The 22621-nt window shown below is 42.2% G+C and overlaps 1 protein-coding gene across 1 annotated transcript; it reads left to right on the forward strand.

The window, feature by feature from the left end:
• Positions 1–11439: 11439 nt before the first annotated feature.
• On the forward strand, positions 11440–21869 carry LOC124475698 (L-seryl-tRNA(Sec) kinase). The gene is made up of 6 exons (XM_047032488.1): positions 11440–12008; positions 19908–20151; positions 20241–20442; positions 20570–20645; positions 20747–20840; positions 21061–21869. Exons 1-6 carry the CDS (start codon positions 11787–11789, stop codon positions 21270–21272), a joined length of 1050 nt encoding a protein of 349 aa, XP_046888444.1. The 5' UTR covers positions 11440–11786; the 3' UTR covers positions 21273–21869.
• Positions 21870–22621: the final 752 nt, after the last annotated feature.

Raw genomic sequence — 22621 nt, forward strand, 5'->3', positions numbered from 1 at the left:
GAGTAAAAGTGTCAACTTGGGAGATAAGGTGATGCTGGGAACATAACTCTTCTCTGCTTCAGGACGAGTCAGACCGGACAGTTCTTACTATGGATAATATGCCCCCTTCCCCTGGAGACCCTGCCCCCCCCCCCTTCTCACTGGATGCTCCCCTTCTCCTTGGAGCCCATCTGCCCCTTTACATCATCTGACCTAGAAGTGGTCTTACCCTCTCCCCTTCCCCTTGAAGACCCCACCCCGTATATCATCAGGACCTCGAGATGACCTGCTCTCAACTCTGGAGAACTCAAACCCCCCCCCCCCCTTGGATTGCATCAGACCTGTGGGTCTTGTCCACCCCCCTCCCTGAACAACACCAGACCTGTGGGTCTTCTCTGCCCCCTCCCTCTCCTAACATCACCAGGTCCGTGGACTGCCCACCTTGCGCCAGCATGAACGCCCTGGACATTTAATTGGTTAACAATAGCCACCCCAAGGTCTCCTGACCAATGGCCACTCACCAGACCTCCCTCTCTGGGGAGTACAAGATCTGTCTCCCAAGGGCGGGGAGACAGAACTTGGGAGGGGCAGAACTTTCTCTGATATTCTGTCACGACCACTTTCTCAACGAAGGCCTTCGTTCGTTCTAATCTTATACTCTGTTTTGGTGGGATGACTGCTGTTGCATCATCGACTGATTCATTGTACTAGACTACGGACATCTTGGTGTATTGTTTTCATTGTGTATCTTGTGATTGCATCATTACTAATTAAACTACAAATAACTTGGTCCGATGCTTAACCATGTATCATTCTTCCTCTCAACACCCAGTTTACACTATCCTTAACAATTGGTGACCTTCCGACGTGCCTGGGTGAGAGATCTGGACGAGAGGTCCCTGAGAAGGGGACCCCAGCCGGCAGGAGCGGGACAGCTGTGGTTCACTGACACTCACTTGGATATCCACAAAAATAGGGTAAGCAGAGCCTGTTTAAACGAAATCTGCATAGCTTAGGACTTTAGCTTTTAGGAGTGAGTGTCTTTAAACTGCACTGTACTGTGACTCTGGGCTGCACACTTTGAATCAAATTGTCCATAGAGAGATTAACGTTGATGCAAACTCAATGATACATTTGTAATTGTGAAACGAGGTGGGGTCTGGCAGATGTGGCACTGTGACGGGAGCGCTTGGCAGTTTCTATGTGAAACGAGGCGGGGTCTGGCAGTAGTCACACTGTGACGGGAGCACCTGGCTGTTTCTGATTGTGTCTATTGTGAAACGAGGTGGGGTCTGGCAGATGTGGCACTGTGACGGGAGCGCTTGGCAGTTTCTACGTGAAACGAGGCGGGGTCTGGCAGTAGTCACACTGTGACGGGAGCACCTGGCTGTTTCTGATTGTGTCTATTGTGAAACGAGGTGGGGTCTGGCAGATGTGGCACTGTGACGGGAGCGCTTGGCAGTTTCTACGTGAAACAAGGCGGGGTCTGGCAGTAGTCACACTGTGACGGGAGCACCTGGCTGTTTCTGATTGTGTCTATTGTGAAACGAGGTGGGGTCTGGCAGATGTGGCACTGTGACGGGAGCGCCTGGCAGTTTCTACGTGAAACGAGGCGGGGTCTGGCAGTAGTCACACTGTGACGGGAGCACCTGGCTGTTTCTGATAGTCGTAAATAATATGTTTGTGGAGATTTAAGGAGTAGCAAACCTCTTTTTCTTGCTTTCTCTCTCTTTCTCCCTATCTACTGCATTGCTGGAATGGGCTATGCCGAGGTTCGAGCAGGGCACATTTCACAAGCAGACTCTCTCTCTTTCTTGCTCTCTCTCCCTTTCTCTCTATTGCATTGTCGGGATGGGGCCATGCCGAGGTTCGAGCATGGCGCATTTTAGACAAGCTCTCTCTCTCTCCCTTTCTCTCGCTCTCTCTCTCTCGCTATCTCTTAGCATTGTTGGGTTAATAATGTGTATCTCTCCCTTTCTTGCTCTCTCTCCCTTTCTCTCTATTGCATTGTCGGGATGGGGCCATGCCGAGGTTCGAGCATGGCGCATTTTAGACAAGCTCTCTCTCTCTCCCTTTCTCTCGCTCTCTCTCTCTCTCTCTCTCTCTCGCTATCTCTTAGCATTGTTGGGTTAATAATGTGTATCTCTCCCTTTCTTGCTCTCTCTCCCTTTCTCTCTATTGCATTGTCGGGATGGGGCCATGCCGAGGTTCGAGCATGGCGCATTTTAGACAAGCTCTCTCTCTCTCCCTTTCTCTCGCTCTCTCTCTCTCTCTCTCTCTCTCGCTATCTCTTAGCATTGTTGGGTTAATAATGTGTATCTCTCCCCTCGCACCTTTCCCCTCCCCTCTCCTCTCCTCTCACCCCTCCCCTCTCACACACTCTCCCTTCACACACCTCCCCTCCCTTCCCTTCCCCTCTCCTCTCCTCTCCTCCCCTCTCCTCTCCTCCCCTCTCCACTCCTCTCCTCTCCTTTCTCCTCTCCTCTCCCTTCACACATCTCCCCTCAACTCCCTACCCCTCCAACCCCTACCCTCTCACACACTCTCTCACTCTCGCCCTCTCTCTCTCGCTCTCCCCACCTCCCCTCTCCTCTCCTCCCCCCTCCTCTCCTCTCTCCCCTCCCCTCCCCCCCTCACACACTCTCTCCCTTCACACACCTCCCCTCAACTCCCAACCCCTCCCCTCCAACCCCTCCCCTCTCACACACCCTCTCGTCTCTCCCTTCACACACCTCACCTCCCCACCACTCCCCTCTCACACACTCTCTCCCTTCACACACCTCCCCACCCCTCTCCTCCCCTCCCCTCTCTTGCACTACACACACTCTCTCTCTCTCTCTCTCTCTCTATGTCTCTCTCTCTCTTTACCTCTCTCTGGTCAAGGAGCTGAGACCTACCGGTGCCAACTAAACTCCTTGTCTCTCTCTCTCTCTCTCTCTCTCTCTCTCTCTCTCTCTAATACTGATGTGTATGTATGGATCTTTGAGACTCTACCCACAGCTACGACCAGCAACAGGTTACAATTATTTTGGTGGTTGGCATTGACTGGTGACAGTGGGTTGCAGCTGTTACTAGCCTGGATCCGGCTGGTGGCAGTTGGGTGGTTGGTGAGCTCAGACTGGTGGTGGATTATATTATTGCAGTTGTGTTTTGTCTGTGGCTCCGACTGGTGGTGGATGGCATTATTGCAGTTCTATTTTGTCTGGCTCCGACTAGTGGTACATGGCATTACTACAGCTGTTATTGTTTGATTCCAACCAGTGGTGGAACAACAAGTATTTATGGTCAGACGTGACCTTGCTATCTGTGTGTGTCTGTTATGTTTGCCTTATGTTGCCTATATGTATCTGTCATGTTTGTTTTATGTCTGTTTCAAACAAGAGAAAATTATGTTTATGTGTCTTTAAGGAGAGGACAAATGGAGTGGCGTCCATCGCACGTTGAATTAAGGCCAGGTTATAAAATATTAGACTGGTGGCAGACCAAATACACAGTCAACCCAGATACTGGGTTTAAAGAAGGCAGCGGTAAAAAAGACCCCACAACCAACAGAAGAGTGGCATTAACTGAGGAAGAATACAAACTTGTGTTTGCAGGATCGCTGCAGTGCATAAACAAGGAGGAAATAAAAGAACAGTATCCAGCACAAGCAGAATATTTCGAGAAGCTGGCATCACAAATTATAGTCGAACCTTCACACTTGCAGCCAATCTAGGGCAGCAGGCACAGTGTTATCTGGAGGAAATTGTGGAATTTGAAGTTCACTCAGAGATCGAGCGTTTCTGTGAGGCTACAAGTGGACAGGACTGGAGCGACGGCTGTCGCTAGGGCCATGTTCTCTTTCCTCACGGCATTATCTTTTGAACCCCTTTACTTTCACTAATCACGTCCTTATTTACACTGGGACATATCTTAATCAGTAATATCCAGTTTGATTGTTATTCAATGTTCTCAAATTTATTTTATTACAATTCTAAAAGCTTGGCTACAGTTGTATGTATGTGGTGAAGGGGACCTGTGAGTATGTTCAGGTCTGCCGTGGGTACATGGATGTCGAATGTCCACTCTGTGGAGTGACGGTGGGTTTTCCCCTATAACATCGTTAGGGTTTTCCCACTGTGTCCAGTGTGTCCACACCACTTGGCCATAACGCTGCATAGTCTCATTATTATCGTTCTAAGCATTGTGTTCCTTAACGGGATATTTTAAATTTTGTGTTAGTTGTCACACCCTTTAAAGGGTGTGAAAGGAGGGATTCCAAGAAAACTTTAAAATATCCTGTCCGAATTAACAGTTTCTTTCTACATGTATTGACTCTTTTAATGTTCTGTTTAACAGATTGACTGATCGTACGATATGGTCGTCACACCCTTTAGAGGGTGTGAAAGGAGGGTGAGTTCTAGTGAAAAAAAAAAAAAAAAAAATTATATATATCTTCCTGTAATCTGACTGACTGTTTCTTATTGCTCATCTGAACTAACCTCCATTGTTTGCTCACACAGGTTCATAATATTTTACATTTGTGTAGTCACACCCTTTAGAGGGTGTGAAAGGAGGGATCCATGAAACTTTAAAATATCCAGTTTTAATGTTGACACCACATAGTGGTGTCAAAGGAGGGATTGTGAGGGAATGATAGCATTATACTGCTGATCAATGCTGCTATACCAATCAATATCTAATATGAATATGTAAACACACATGTTTTGTAATGCTAATAACTAAGATACAAATATTGAATGTGATCAATTGATTTAATAAAGTAACAGATAAGAAACATTGAAATGTAACTTTGGTGTGTGGACAAGAATGCAGATGTCAGGCAAACTGACTTGGGAGGCGAGTTCGTGACGCTCAGGGACTGGTGTGAGCACAATGAGCTAGTCAGCTCATGGGAGTAAAAGTGTCAACTTGGGAGATAAGGTGATGCTGGGAACATAACTCTTCTCTGCTTCAGGACGAGTCAGACCGGACAGTTCTTACTATGGATAATATGCCCCCTTCCCCTGGAGACCCTGCCCCCCCCCCCTTCTCACTGGATGCTCCCCTTCTCCTTGGAGCCCATCTGCCCCTTTACATCATCTGACCTAGGAGTGGTCTTACCCTCTCCCCTTCCCCTTGAAGACCCCACCCCGTATATCATCAGGACCTCGAGATGACCTGCTCTCAACTCTGGAGAACTCAAACCCCCCCCCCCCCTTGGATTGCATCAGACCTGTGGGTCTTGTCCACCCCCCTCCCTGAACAACACCAGACCTGTGGGTCTTCTCTGCCCCCTCCCTCTCCTAACATCACCAGGTCCGTGGACTGCCCACCTTGCGCCAGCATGAACGCCCTGGACATTTAATTGGTTAACAATAGCCACCCCAAGGTCTCCTGACCAATGGCCACTCACCAGACCTCCCTCTCTGGGGAGTACAAGATCTGTCTCCCAAGGGCGGGGAGACAGAACTTGGGAGGGGCAGAACTTTCTCTGATATTCTGTCACGACCACTTTCTCAACGAAGGCCTTCGTTCGTTCTAATCTTATACTCTGTTTTGGTGGGACGACTGCTGTTACATCATCGACTGATTCATTGTACTAGACTACGGACATCTTGGTGTATTGTTTTCATTGTGTATCTTGTGATTGCATCATTACTAATTAAACTACAAATAACTTGGTCCGATGCTTAACCATGTATCATTCTTCCTCTCAACACCCAGTTTACACTATCCTTAACAGGAGGTATAGCTTGCCTCTTTTTCCTCCAGTTACTATGCACTAAGTATCAACAAATATATTGCTACACATGTGATACATCATTGGAAAGCTACGATTCTTGTGCTTCCATTGAAATAAACCAATTCAAGATCAACTCGCAACAGCAAGTATCGTCAACGTCTTTGTCCGGTGACCGTTCCTTCAGCAAAATCAGAGAAAAAAGTTACTACTTACCTACAATTACTTCGGAATGTTCTAGGTATGCACACAACCCATCAAAACCTCGTCTGCATATTCCCAAAGGTCCAAAGTATCTAACCATGTGGAGAAGTTGTCCAAACAATGAATTATATCCACACATAGCCACAATCTTGTTGCTTAATTCTTCCTTCGCCAATTATTTTTATTTCAGTCTCTCATGCACTATCGCTCATAGGAGGAGATGTGGGTCAGTACAAACGCGGGGATAGTCTTAAAATGGCCGCTACACTCTGCCCTTTCGATTGACATCTTATTTCACCCAATAGGAGCTTCCATCATGCCCCGTTGACAGCCTTCTAAAGCCAACTAGGTCTGTGCGTCCTGCCTCCCCCTGCCCCCCCCTCCCCCCCCCCCTAGGCCAACAAGGGTGAGGAGGAGGCCAACAAGGGCGAGGAGGAGGCCAACAAGTAGGGATGGGCGAACGATGCCATGTGAAGATTTGGTGGTTTCTTCCGGATTGTGCCGGCCCAAAGAGCCAAACTATCGGCGCATTGAAAATGAACAGCGTCATGTAGCAGCCGTTTAAACTGGCTGAATGAGGCGTAGTGGTTGTCTCCGACGGTAGAGTACCCTACGTTATTCAATATTTAATTAAGGCTACATGTGTTAATTTTGGTCTGATATTAGTGCTCACACATTAAAATGTTGTGATGCATCCGTAGGCCTTTAGAATTGTCATTTTCTCACAGTAAAAGTTAAAGAATATCGTACGAGGTTCCCTGCACTGGGGCGCGAACTCGGGATCCCAGATTCGCATTAACAATATGTTGTCGTACAACGCTTTAACCAACTACACCTCCGAAGAGATCCTTACTTGTTAATGCGGTTGGACGGACTTTATACGATATGGTCTTTATATCAATTAAACTAGATAACACAGATTTTTTCTTAACATTTGTGATATGTAGGTCTATTGTGAACTGGGGGAACTTTATTTTTACAAATTATTATTACTGTTGACAATGTTGACGAATCATCAACATTTGTTTTCTGGGCACTGTATAGACCTACCTAGTCCTATCATGTTACGTTTCATTTCAATAAAATAACACAACACAAATGCACGGATTTATAATTATTACTATACGGATTTGGCTAAATAATAATGACTGATGGAAGAAACTCTAGCGATGCCTAGTGCTGCTTCTCTGACAATGTGAAATTTGTCTTTAACAAGAAGCGGTGGCTTCGTTCCTTCCATGGCTCTGGTTCAGAAGAGCGGCAAAACTTCGAACCAGTTCGTGACGTTTGAAGCATTGAACGTCATCTGACACGTGGTTTCGTAAGTTGATACAAGCTCCAAAACACTTTTTCGAAACTGTGTGTATTGGTTTTGCGACACAAGCATCGATGCGTCAGTGCCATACGTCCCATCCCTACCAACAAGGGAGAAGAGAAGGTCCAGGAGGGAGAGGAGGAGGCCAACAAGGGAGAGGATAAGGTCCAGGAGGGAGAGCAAGACAACCTCGCACCATCATTACGGACGAGATGCGAGCAACAGTCATTGACCATGTCATTGTCCGTGGCATAACAATGGCTGAAGCAGGACTAACAGTCCGTCCTAACCTGAGTAGGTTCACTGTGGCCACCATTATCAGGGCATTCAGACAACACAACAGGTATTGTACTCTATTGCTTTCTTTGGCACATTACAATTTTACAAGCCTGTGAAAATAGTCTATTGGTTTCAAATCAGTTGTTACTGTATTGTAAAACATGTCAAATGACAACATGTTTCTTTCTTTAGAGTTGAAAGAATGCCACAGAGGTGGGAGGGTTGCCATATTTACAGTGGCACAAGAAACCCTCATTGTGGATATGGTTCGTGAGAACAACCTCATCAGACTCCGGGAGATGAGAGACAAAGTCATTGCCAATAATGTCAACTTTGAGAGCATTGATGATGTCAGCTTGGCCACAATAGACCGAGTTCTCTGGCGCCAAAAGATGCGTATGAAACAGTTCTATAGGGTTCCCTTTGAGCGCAACTCTGCGCGACACAAAGACCTACGTTACAAGTATGTGCCAGTAAGTACACATCCATGTTCACAGTACAGTTAGTGGACATACTGTGTTACTCAGTGGCCTACATTTTTTCTGGACAATACTGTGCTACCTGATTTGACTGTTGTTCTGAACACCTGTGCACTTTCACATTTTCACAGAGGATATTACAGTTGGACGCAATGGCCAGACCTCATGAGTACCTCATCCTGGACGAGGCTGGCTTCAACCTGCAGAAACGAAGGCAAAGAGGCTGTGACATCATTGGCCAAAGAGCCATCACTGAGGTTCCTGGCCAACGGGGGTGTAATATTACTCTTTGTGCGGCCATGGGTTTGCAGGGGCTTGTCCACCGGCATGCTGTCCTTGGGTCTTACAACACCCAACGTCTCCTCACCTTCCTAGAGGAGCTAAAAGACATCCTCCTGGACCGCCAACAACACCATCCTGGGCCCGCACATCACATGTATGTGATCATTTGGGACAATGTACGCTTCCACAGAACAAACCAGAGTGCTTCACCACCAACAGTAACCACTTTTTAAACGTCTGTCTGCCACCCTTCTCCCTTTTCCTGAACCCTATAGAAAACGTTGTTTTGACATTTTATCTGAGTGTGCACACGGCCCTGCCATATCATGCCCTTTTATGGAAATTAACGGGGCGTTAACCTATGCTAAATAGGAGCAACGGGGCACGAGCTTTCAACTTACGAAATATTGGGATTCATCATTCTAAGAACACACCTGCGAAAAAATTTCTGTTTAAGAACACTTCATGAATCACACGTAGATTATTCTTAGTTTTCAAACTATTCTGAGTTTCACCGATACACACCGGCTACATCTATGAACTACTTGTTCTGAGCAGGTGTTGTCAGTGAACAGGCTGTAAAACTGTTGGCTAAGTTACAGACACTCATGAAAAATGTATGCTAATTATCTGGGAAACGTTTTCTAACAGCAGTAAATTGTCATTGTTTGTGTCAAACAAGTTGTGAATTTGTTGTAACATTAAAACAGGAGATCATGACTTCTCAAAGTAATGCTCGCGCTCCAGTGGTTTGCTCTGTAGGTGAATGAAACTTTTGGAAGACGCTGAAGCAGAATCACGTGAAAAATTACAGGATCTGCTTTTTTTCCATTGTTTGTTGCATTAAATTTTACCCAGATAAAATGGTGCTATTTTCCGATTGGTTATTGTGTAGACCCTTTATTTTTTATAAGTGGCTGATAACAGAGCCATAGAAAAAGAGAGTTGCGACACGCTTTGATCTCGCCGACACGTGATCACGTGGTTCAAGTAGCTCGCTGTAGTTCCAAAAAGCCCCACTGCTGTCAACTTTTTTGAATGGTTTTCAATGGAGCTGGCCAACGGAAGTCGTTTTCTCAGGCAAATTACGAATGAAACAGGCTCAGTTGAAGAAATCCGATATTCTGGCTATCTTCAGCTGACTCTTATCTACATTAGGCAGTCCTCGCTGACGTTTTTGGTGAACAATGGAGTGAACTACAACATGTGTGAACACTCACTGCCAGTGAAACGCAGGAAAAAAGCTAGAGCTTGTTTGTCACGTGGTTCCGGTAGCTCGCTGTAGTTAAATGAAAACCCACTGCTGTCAACGTGTTTGAATGGTTTTCGGCGGGACCGACAGCAGCACCATCTCGATTCACGGATATTTTCGGTATATTAACACAATATCAATTGGTTACTGGTGTGTTGTATCATGTATGTATGCTACTTTATTAACATGTATGTATAACATTAACTTATAATGCATAACGCAATATTGTGAAGCAGAGCTGGAAATGGCTATGCTAGCCTACATTGTTCCACTTAACGTTTAACCTTCGACTGTTGAAGTAAATGGGATTTGTTCAACTTTTTTTTTCTTCATCAGCCCACTTACAATTTACCACATTAACAACACGTTTGTACTTGATGCAAGTTGAATCTATCCATGATCACCGGCAACTGTTCAATAGAAAACAATTGAACAGAATATACAAGGCAACCAACTGCAATTCAATAAAACATTTTATTGTACAATATGTCCAGTGTTCTTCCACTCCTTTTGTTTGTAGTGAGCAGGTGATCTTAATGTCTGCTTTTCACAAAACTTAGACCGCAGTAGTAGATGCATCTAGTTGAGCTAACTAACTAGCTAGCTATTGAGTGGACCTGAAATTCCTGCCGAGCGTTGCTGGACGATAGGGGACCCAAGGCTTTAATCTGCAATTCATTGTTGCTAGCTATAATCAGATGTACTATAGGCTAATAAGAGCAGATTCTGTAAACTGTATGCCAAAGAACACCAATAACTTGAACTAATTTGACAGACTATAAACCAACGAACTTCTGGTTGATACACATGCTCTTTAGCTAGCTACAGTAAAAGTGTTGCATAGCTCTACTATAGTCTAGCGCAAACTGCATTTAGAATCTAACAAGCTATAATCTAACAAGCCATAATCTTACAATACATTTTCTCTACAGCTGGCTATATGAAATACTACTAATAACAATTGATATGTGGTGGTTGAAATATGAAAAAATGCAGGATTTTCATCAATTTACCAGCTCACTTGCTTCGGACCCCATAAGCCATATATGGCTCTAACAGCTCTAACTGCATTTAGAATCTAACAAGCTATAACCTTACGAAAATGTTTATCTTAAATTGGCCATATGAAATACTACTCATAACAATTGATATGTGGTGGTTGAAATATGAAAAAATGCATGATTTTCATCAATTTACCAGCTAACTTACTTCGTAGACACTGAAAATGAATGGGGTTCAACGGTGGAAAATACAATGTTTGGAACTATAGGTTGCATGAGACACGCTTAACTTCCGCATTCCTCGATAACAATGGGAGTCTATGGAAGTGTCGCAACTCTCTTTTTCTATGGCTCTGGCTGATAAGTTACAGGCTCGACTTAGAACTCCAGGGGAGACGCGCTTGATTCCTGCCGGTTCCATGGTGAGAGTTCCATGGTGAGAGAATTTTTTTTTTTTTTTTCTGCGTGAGAAATACAATGTTTGGCGGGAGGGCGTGACAAAAGACCGAAATTAGTGACTGTCACGCTCAATGCGTGACACTTGAGAGCCCTGGGCCTATGTCATTGATTCATGTAATTATTTTATGTTTGGCAACACACACATAAAACAATAGGCTACTGTACATTTATTTGAACAGTGTTCTGCACATGTCATTATCACTAAACTGTTAACTTTATCACTCTGATGACTAATATCAGCGCAATAATATAACAAATATGTTCGTTTAAGTGGAATGTTGCAATGTTTCTTTTGAGAATACCTGAATTAGCCATTGTTTTACTTTTTTCCATACATTTTAACCACTGACAATATACCGGCTCACCAAAATGCACATGAGGATGTTTACTTCCTACTTTACTCGCCTTGAATATCGGGGTATACGATTGGTGGATTTTATGAAGGTGTCATGTATATGAGCTCTTATTGGATGCGGACTATAGTTGTCCGGAAAACATGCCTGTGTCGATAAAGAAACAAAATGTCTGTTCCTTGAAAAATATGTGTCCAAGAACTGGACATGCCAACACATTTTTTAAAGGTTGTAGAACAGTTTTAAAGTGATACAGAAAAATCCAGCTTCTCCATCGCCAGGGATCGTTGAAATGCACGATTTTGAGTCTATCGTCTGATCTTCACTCCGGAGCAGAAGGTGGCGGTAATGTACCAATTACCTGGATGCCAACCACCGTCAAACAAGAAGAACAGTAACAGAAACAATATTCTGTAGAATTGAGTAACACTACACTTCAGAAAACACTGCTGTTGTCACAAATGGATTTAAACAAAACGCCTGCTAAGGTTCAAAGTGAGCGTGCATGCTTGTGTGTTCTCTGCGGTTTACCGGCATCAGGAAAATCAACACTCGCTCAGGCTGTCAAGACTCTGACTGGTCAGCAACACTGGAGATCATCGGTTATATCTTATGATAATCTGATTCCAGATTATGCTTTTCATTCAAAAACAGTCGAAGGTTATGAAGACATGGTACAGAGGGTAATGATGATCTAATTTACAATGTTATAAGGCAGGCACTATTTATCAATAGCCTACAATTCGTGTATTTTTCTTATTGAATGAATGATTTTAATTGTATTTAAAATAATTCACTACTTCGAAGAACAAAAAAAATAATAATTATATAGGTCTAAAGGCGCACACAAATTCGACTGTCTAATCAGCCTCACATTCTGTTCCTGACAATCACGCGGTGTCAACCAATATACTGCATGAGGGAGGGCCGAGCCAACTCACACACACTCAGACGAGTAGTCGAAACTCGGAGAGCCGTAACAAATCAATGCATTTTTACAGACATTGTTGTTAAGGCAAAGTATTATTTCATTTAATAATTTCATTAGAATTGTTTTCACACCATTTATAGTTAAAACATTCATGTTTTAAAGAGCCGTTTGAGAGCCAAAAGAACGAAAAACGAAAAACGAAAAAGAGCCAGAATGCCCATCACTAGTGCACAGTGCCCGTGATGTAGTCAATGATTAATGCCAGTGAAACACACACATACAGATTACTTTAATTATAGATACTGCGCAGTGCTCATGATAAAATTGGTGGCACACACAGATTCTTGTAATTATAGATAGGGCACAGTGCCCGTGATGTTGGTGATGCACACAGATTTATGGAATTATAGATACAGCGGGTGAAGTAAGTATTGAACACGTCACCATTTTTCGCAGTAAATATATTTCGAAAGGTGCTATTGACATTACATTTTCACCAGATGTTGGTAACAACCCAGGTAATCCATACATACAAAGAAACCAAAACAAATAAGTTCAGAAATTAAGTTTTGTAATAATGTAAAATGACAAGGGAAAAATATGGAACACGCTTACTGATATTTATTTAATACTTTGTACAAAAGCCTTTCTTGGTAATGACAGCTTCACTATGACTCCTGTATGGATAAACTAGTCACATGCATTGCTGTGGTGTGATTTTGGCCCATTCTTCCACACAAACAGTCTTCAAATCTTGAAGGTTTTCTGGGCCTCTTGATCTTCAGTGAATATTGATCTTCAGTTCTTTCCATAGATTTGTATTGGGATTTAAGTCAGGTGATTGGCTGGGCCATTCTAACAACTTTATTTTCTTTCTTTGAAACCAATGGAGAGTTTCCTTGGCTGTGTGTTTGGGATCATTGTCTTGGTGAAATGTCCACCTTCGTTTCATTTTCATCCTGGTAGATGGCAGCATATTTTTGGTAAATTTGCCCATTCATCCTTCCTTCAATTATGTGAAGTTTGCAAGTACCATTTGCTGAAAAGCAGCCCCATACCATGTTCAAGTTCTATTTTATTTATATAGCACATTTACAAACAGCCACACGGCTGGCCAAAGTGCTTCAGAGTGCGTTTTAACTTACACATACACTTAAAAATACACGTAGATAATGAAATAGAGTTCAAAAAGCTAAAATAGGAATCGTAATAAAAGAGTAGACTAAATAAAATAACCAGTTTAAAAGAAAGTGATATAAAAACTAAACAAAAATATAAACGAACATAAACCCCACAGCAATCATGGAAAGGCTAGAGAAAATAGGTGGGTCTCTAGCCTGGACTTAAAACAAAAAATGGACGGTGCCATACTAATCTCTGTGGCGGCTGCCTTGTATATTTGGAGTTCAAGACCCGTAGGTGCTGAAACCCTACTCTTTCTGTGTATTATTTTTCTGAAATATTTGAGAAAATGTCCCTGAAATCATCAGACTTGACATTTTGCAGATTGACTGGAAGTTGTGCATCTGTATGAATATGAGCCCAATCGGCCAGATGGTGGCGCTATAATGAATGTTCAAAAAAATCACATTTCTAAAGGTCTTACCCTCCACACCGTAAGTTAGATTGACTTTAAATTGGACATACTTGGACAAAAGTCAGCATGATAGATTTTCCATTTAGAATTTTTTGTCAAATGCAATTTTGAGCTCCTCCTAAACTTTAGATCCGATTGCTACCAGAGTTTCAAGTTTGACATTTTAAGATATTGACTTATTAACTTCAAAAAGGGTGTGGTGCAGCAAATAAATACAGAAAGGTCCACAATTGCTGGGCTAATCATCCCAAAACCTACCGAATATATCCACATGAGTACCTACAACCTACCCTGAAAGATTAATTGAAATCAATCTCTAGGAGGCATGACAAATGTAACAAATGGGCGTGGCTTTATACAAATCATACAATATATAAATATAGTAGCCTATTATTATATATTAATTAGTGATGGGCCGTTATCGGCCTTGACGTGCTGCTTACGGGAGACTCTTATCAGGCGTAAAAAAAAATATTGCCGTTAATCTATTTTCAAAGTTGGGTTGGGAGCTGGGTCTATACTACGCAAGCTATGATGACTTTCACCTTGATATTTTAGCATGGATCTATACCTAGCCAAATTGCACTGTAGGGGGCGAGAACGAGTCTTCGAACCTGTGTGTATGCCTTTTGTAAATGTTCACTTTATTTTCATCACCAATTATTGTAGTAGAACAGCTTTCTCAAGTAGTTTGTGATGCATTTTGGAAACAGGAGATGAGCCCCTGGTCTAATGCGCCACCTGGCTTGAGAAACCCATTCTCAAAGACTTACTTTTAGTCGTCATTTGGGTTGCATAAATTCTGAATGCCTTCGGCGGAATTCAAATGAGCCATTTTAATCTAGATTAATTCCAAGATTACAGTGAGATTAATCTAGATTTAAAAAATTAATCTATGCCCACCACTGATATAAATTTATTTTGTCAAATCATTATAAAACTTGCAGGGAAGGCCCTATGTTTCATAATAATGATGAAGTAAAGCTATTTTGAAATTTCTCAACAGGTATGTGTACGGACGTGGTGCTAATTTGGCCATACATTGTCACCAATGTACGTTCAAACATCACCAACTTGTTGGATATTTATATTAAACTCTTTATGTAGAAAGAATGCAGTGTTTCCCACAAAATAAGATTATACAGTGGGGCAAAAAAGTTTTTAGTCAGCCACCAATTGTGAAAGTTCTCCCACTTAAAAAGATGAGAGGCCTGTAATTTTCATCATAGGTATACCTCAACTATGAGAAACAAAATGAGAAAAAAAACAAACAGAAAATCACATTGTCTGATTTTTTTATAATTGATTTGCAAATTATGATGGAAAATAAGTATTTGGTCAATAACAAAAGTTCATCTCAATACTTTGTTATATACCCTTTGTTGGCAATGACAGAGGTCAAACGTTTTCTGTAAGTCTTAACAAGCTTTTCATACACTGTTGCTGGTATTTTGGCACATTCCTCCATGCAGATCTTCTCTAGAGCAGTGATGTTTTGGGGCTGTCGCTGTGCAACACAGATTTTCAACTCCCTCCACAGATTTTCTATGGGGTTGAGATCTGGAGACTGGCTGGGCCACTCCAGGACCTTGAAATGCTTTTTACAAAGCCACTCCTTCGTTGCCCGGGCGGTGTGTTTGGGAAGATTGTCATGCTGAAAGACCCAGCCACGTTTCATCTTCAATGCCCTTGCTGATGGAAGGAGGTTTTCACTCAAAATCTCACGATACATGGCCCCATTCATTTTTTCCTTTACACGGATCAGTCGTCCTGGTCCCCTTGCAGAAAAACAGCCCCAAAGCATGATTTTTCCACCCCCGTGCTTCACAGTAGGTATGGTGTTCTTTGGCTGCAATTCGGCATTCTTCCTCCTCCAAACACGACAAGTTGAGTTTTTACCAAAAAGCTCTATTTTGGTTTCATCTGACCATATGATATTCTCCCAATCCTCTTCTGGATCATCCAAATGCTCTCTAGCAAACTTCAGACGGGCCTGGACATGTACTGGCTTAAGCAGGGGGACACGTCTGGCACTGCAGGATTTGAGTCCCTGGCGTTGAGTGTGTTACTGATGGTAGCCTTTGTTACGTTGGTCCCAGCTTTCTGCAGGTCATTCACTAGGTCCCCCCGTGTAGTTCTGGGATTTTTTTTCACCGTTCTTGTGATCATTTTGACCCCACGGGGTGAGGATATTGCGTGGAGCACCAGATCGAGGGAGACTATCAGTGGTCTTGTATGTCTTCCATTTTCTAATAATTGCTCCCACAGTTGATTCAGTCTTCCCAGCCTGGTGCAGGTCTACAATTTTGTTCCTGGTGTCCTTTGACAGCTCTTTGGTCTTGGCCATAGTGGAGTTTGGAGTGTGACTGTTTGAGGTTGTGGATAGGTGTCTTTTATACTGATAACGAGTTCAAACAGGTGCCATTAATACAGGTAACGAGTGGAGGACAGAGGAGCCTTTTAAGAAGAAATTACAGGTCTGTGAGAGCCAGAATTCTTGCTTGTTTGTGGGTGACCAAATACTTAATTTACAGAGGAATTTACCAATTAAGTCATAAAAAATCCTACAATGTGATTTTCTGGATTTTTTTTTCTCATTTTGTCTCTCATAGTTGAGGTATACCTATGATGAAAATTACAGGCCTCTCTCATCTTTTTAAGTGGGAGAACTTGCACAATTGGTGGCTGACTAAATACTTTTTTGCCCCACTGTATTTGTGGTGGTAGGCAGGGCCAGACGTTGTAAACATTAGGGGCTTAGCCAAAATCTAGGTCCTTGTATCGGTTTGATGTGAGTGTACATAGGGACTTGAACAAGTAATGCGAGCGTGCATGCAAAATTTTTTAGCATTAATTGGAGCGCAAAATATCTTTATGAGCTTTATGGATTCTGAACATTACGTTGGACTCGTATTGTTATATTTGCCAAAAGTATTTAACTTTATAATATTATATAATATTATGATATTTAACTTGAATGTATAAATTTGACAAATTTGTGCAGAGAATTATGATACTAAATCCCAATGTCCCCCCTAATCCCTAAACCTTGAACTCTCACAGATGTACGTGACGTCACCTAGTAAGTGATTGAGTGCAAGAGGCTGCAAGGGCTCAAAATGCTTTAAATTGGAATGGGACGTTTGCTGCATTATCGGCAAAATAGTAATGTTGTTGGATCAAACCTGTTGAAAGCATAATTTTTATCATCAAACTGCAACCTACAGACAGTTCTGACTATATCAACCATCAGTTTAAACTTAACTTTTATTTCTAACTATCTTTATGTCAGGGTTGGTTGCTCCTTCAATGCTTGTTTGTTTGATGTTTGTTTTGTGAGGCGGGTTTGCCTGGACCTTCCTCTCGCTACCGGGCTTCCCCTGGTAACCCTCGTGTTTCAGATTACAACGCTGTGAATTGTGGGCAATTCCCTTAGGCAAAGTCTGCAAACAAAAAGGGTGCATAAACAGGGGCGGATCTACCGGGGTGGCATGGGGTGGCAACAGCCACCCTAAAAATAGCCTTGCCCCCCCAGTTGGCAGCTTTGAAAACAAAGAAAAGTTGTGGTTCATCGGACATTTGCCAGAGCGAATTTCTAATATCCGAATGCAAGGAAATGCAGCACAAGACGACTACATCCACCCTCCCCACACAGCCGACAGAAGTTGCTTTCATTTTAACACTAGGAATGCGCAAACTGATCGTAGAAGGCTCCAATTCAAGGAAGCAATCGTGAGCACGGACAGCAGACCACACCGGAGGAATGAGGTGTTTACGCAATTATATATTAATGACTACGAATAATTACAAAAGTGCAGGGCTAACGGAGTTGCAATGTTAGTTTTCCTGTTGAATTTAGGTTAACAACGTTAACACCTTAACTCGTGAATGCTTTGGGAAAGCAACAACAAGGACAACCGTGGTAAAGTTAGTTTGAATTTCGATATTCAACAGATATTCGCATGGCCAGTATTGGGTTATTTTACCCGGTGTTTTGCACCGCTACGACCGGCCGCTTAGCCAATGCTTTTGGCTGCCTAAACAACGCGTATGTTTAGGGACCATCAACAAATTACAAATGTCTAAAGTCAATAGCTTTTCAACAACATTAATTAGGAGCATCAAAATAATGTTAAACTGTTGAAGATGTATGCGTTCATGCTGCACAGCCTTTAGTTTGTTCATTTTTGTCTCAGGTTATTTTTTTATTTTTTTCAAAATAAATCTTCAAACTTCTATAACTTTTTGGTCATGTGACTTATAATCCTCAAATTAATTGTGTTCACTGACTATGCATGTTGCACATCCTTTATTTTTTTTTCATTTTTATCTCACACACTTCTGCCATGGGGAAGCAAACAGGATCACCTTAGGTGGGTAACGTTAGCAATACAGCTTAGCAAACAAACTATCGTTATTAAACTCAGCTTCAGTTAGCTCTAGCTATCTTGCTGAAAAATAGATCTGGACAAACATGCATCTTGAATTGTAGATTAACATGACAACATGGGTTATTTATTTGAATGTAACACAGTCAGGAACATGAAATAACGTTATCCCCATTGCCAATAAACTAGGCTAAATCATCACACATTCTACCTATGCTCTTGCGTTAGCAAGCTTAACTAGTTTACATGCCTACAGTGTAGGTGTTTTCGCTATCTAGCTGTTCTTGCATTCCTTGCAAATCAGCGTTAATAAAAAGCAGATGAGCTAGAGTCTAGCTAACATTGACTCGACGGGCATGGCTGATGTTTGTCTACACGGTAGCGTAGAAGATCCCTGTGCAGTTCGACCCTCACACATTTGCGCGAACCATTTTACCAAGGACGATTTTAAAAACCTGGGACAATGTAAAGCAGGATTTGCTATGAAGCTGTTGCTGATAAGAGGTGCGTTCCGACCTTATGTTCATCACAACCGCAAGCTGTAGTATGATTTTGTCGGTAACAGTTATTAGCAATGCTAACGTATCCTGTATCTCGCACCTCTCTTTCTCCAGTTCTTTCAAATAGATAATCTAGACAGGCATTAGCAATAAGCTAGACTGCTATTTGTTTTCTGGCAATTTTTTCGGAAGTTTCCCTTCTAATGCCTTCTAACAGCTAGTCTAGCTGGAGTCAATTGTTAAGTAAGGTATGTTGATGTGTTTAGAAACGTATTTAGCATTCTACCTATGCTAGATACAGGAGATGTTAGCATTGCTAATAGGCTAACTGTTAGCGACAAAATCATACTTGCAGCTTGCGTTTGTGATGAGCATATGGTTGGAATAGCACCTCTTTTCAGCAACAGCGGCTTAGCAAATCCTTCTTTAAATTGTCCAAGATTTTAATTCAAAACTGTCTTTGGTGAAATGGTTCGAGCAAATAAATAAATGAGTGTCGAACTTCACAGGGATCTTCTCATAAAAAAAAGCCATGCCCGTCAAGTGTCTGGTTCCTTGGGAAGATTATGAAAAGTGTCAGCATTCCCACTACAGCCTGGAACACTGCATTTACGATGGTCCATTTTCAATATACTTTTAAAACTTAAAAACGTTCTCCTTGGTTGTTCGCGTGGAAGTACACAGAGCAGCGCACAGCTAAACTAGTGTCTGAGATCATGGGCCAGAACACCAGAGGGCTGGTCTGTATGTAAATGTTGGGGCATGACAAAGGTGATGTGGAATTTGCGACATCACAAATTTCACTTTTTCGAAACCAATCTTTTACAGCTGCAATTTCAAGTTGTGAGATTTAGATAGGAATGAAGTGTCAATGGACTTTGAGGTTCACTGTATGTCCATTTTACCCACCGAACTGTCGTTATTCCACTATGACAAGGTAAAATCGGTATTGCAATCAATGACCTCTTTAAACTTTTTTCCAGCATTGAAATATACAGTGAATTCCAATTCCAATAAATGGTCAAATCTGGAGTAGATTACCAAACAGACTATACAGACTCTTCAAAAGCACAATTCAAATTGTAAAAATGCACAGAAAGAGTTGTGCTGGCTTGAACCCCGGAATCGCCACTTTTGGCTGTATTTGTTCTGTGTTTTTTTCTCAGCAAACCAAATGGAGGTTGTACAGGCAAGCAATTCTACAATGTGTCGAGCATATCCTGCAGAATCCTCAAGCCTTGGAGCTGCCACCCACCACCTGCCAGATCAACAGTTTTGCTTTGAGACAATGTGTTTATGCGGTAAGGGCTACAGAGCCTAAGACCCACCAAACACCACTCATCCTTCTACTGGATGACAACTTCTACTACCGAAGCATGAGATATGAAGTGTATCAACTGGCAAGAAAGTGTAAGTAGAATTTGTGTGTCAGTTTGTTACATAAATTATTTGTGGGTAATCAACTGTAGTTTGTATGTTGTGTTAACATGTTGCCACAGACTCTATTGGATTTTGTCAGGTGTATCTGCACAGTCCAGTGGAATCCTGCATAGACAGAAACCAAAGACGACTCCAGGCCTTACCCAATGAAGTAATTGTTGCGATGGCCCAGCGCATGGAGCCTCCCAATCCTGAGAAGAATCCATGGGAGCAGAGCAGCATCTCACTGGACACCAAAGACAGCTTCACAGACAAGGCCTTGTGAGCTGCGAATCAATTGATCAATGAACTAGAACATTATGTAGTGATTTATTTGATCATATTCTGAATAAATCTATATTATTCTCTATTTATCTTACTATGTACATACTCTTTTACTGTATCTCAGACAGAGGTTGAAGGAGCTTATCTCTATAGCTTTGGACAACCCACTGAGCCCAGTTCAGGACAACACAGAACAGAAGGCATGTTTGGGTTTCTAAATGTATATGTTTACACATAGATTTATTAAAAAATATGACTTTGGCTGTATTTATGAAGTGTCTCCTAATGTTTTTTGTTCCAGGTGGCAGATAGTCTAATCTGTGCCAACAGTGTGGTTCATCAAGCTGACCAGGCTTGTCGACACCGGGTATCTCAGGCCATGCAGAAGGCAAGAGGTCAGCTAAAAGCCCTGCTTAAAGCATTGCTTAAACATGATTCAAATGTACACACTAACACACACATGCTTAGGTAATAGTTTTGGAATGTTATTTAGTTTTTGCGATGGACTACTGAAGTATTTATTTAGGCTCAAGCATAGTTTGTGTTAACATATATTCTTAAGTGTAACGTATTTTGGGTTTAGAGCATCTTCCTTACATTTACTCCTATGTTCAGAGAACAAGATGTCTCCAGATCATATGAGGTCTCTAGCAGCAGAGCTGAATAAAGCAAAGACAACATTTCTTCAAAACCTGCGAAAGAAAGTTCTTCAAGACATACCTATTACCCCACGGGAAACCATAGATGGAGAGAGTGTGGCAAAAAGAGCATTGGATGTTTTTGATCAAGATACAAAGGAAATCATGGCAAGATTCCTTCTGATTTAAACAAATACCACTGGAAAAGTATTGAAACCCCATCATTGATAATTATTAGTTTATGATGTAGTGTTTATATGTACAACATCTCAAATACAACATACAGAAGATGCCTGTTTCGTAGGTACCACAAGAATACATTTACAGAGTGGTGTGTAAGAGCAGTAACTGCAGAAAACAGCAAATATGACCTACAACTGTTGGCTATTCTTTTTTTTATACTTGTAAATATATACATACATATACACACACTTATGGAGGACCAAACCTGCCATATTTACAAATGAATGAATAAATAAATGTCAACATCCATGCATTTAGACAGAAATAAATGAATATATATATTAATTAATGCACAATTGTCAATCAATAGTTACATATATTTTACATTTATGTATGTATTTATTTTTGTATTCATTTTACTTATTTATTCATTTATTCATTCATTCATGGTTCCCAATATGATAATGAGGAGGCCAGTAGGCGTGGAAACTGACGTTCAGACATTGCAATCAATCCAGAACCATAGATTCAATCTAGCTAACGCCTGGGACACACTGGCTGCAAAGCGCCTTGAAGCTAGCCTGGCTCTGCCCTCCTACATACTTCCGCTCAATTTAGATTTTGCTTCTGTACTTAAACGGTTTGGTTTGTTTTCAACGTCAGAGATGTAGCTATGCCACTGCATACTTCTGAATAATTATTTAGTAACAAAAATTGAATAGAAGTATGCAGTGGCATAACTATATCTCTGACGTTGATTAAAAAAAAAAACGGTTGAAAATTTAGCAAGTTATGGTTATTTAAAAAGTACATGTAGCACCAACCCAATGTTATGGGTGAGCGAGTTCACTTTAGCAAGATGGCCGCCATGTGCGGACATTCGACTCCGTTGGCCGGACGAGACATCTAGCCTTTATATATATCTATGGGTCTGGCCATCAGGTATGTAAGTCAGATGTCTGCGGTTGATTTTCTACCGGCGAATCAGCGAACAGAGGGAGTGGCTGAGAACGATGACGTTGATGTTGTGCGCTAATTTGTGTTGTAGCTCCGGCGGCGGAGAAAGATGCGAGCGAAGCCATTCGGTCCGTTGTGGCAACACTGCCGAATATCTATAAACTAAAGCCAGAGCAAGAACAAGAGTTTTGTTGGTGGCCATGATGTTGTGGCCCTCCTCCCCACGGGGTTCGGGAGCAGTTTGATTTTCCAGCTACGGCAGCTAGTTCTGTTACAGTAGTGGTGAAAGAATTGGCTAAGGCGAATGCTTGCGATTGGTTATGGCAGGCAGGGCCAGGTTAAGGTAATTTGGGGCCCGGGGCAGGAGCCTCCCCGAGGCCCAACCCTACCACGCAAAA

Source organism: Hypomesus transpacificus, chromosome 13 (assembly GCF_021917145.1).
Source record: "Hypomesus transpacificus isolate Combined female chromosome 13, fHypTra1, whole genome shotgun sequence".
NCBI classification, from domain to species: domain Eukaryota; kingdom Metazoa; phylum Chordata; class Actinopteri; order Osmeriformes; family Osmeridae; genus Hypomesus; species Hypomesus transpacificus.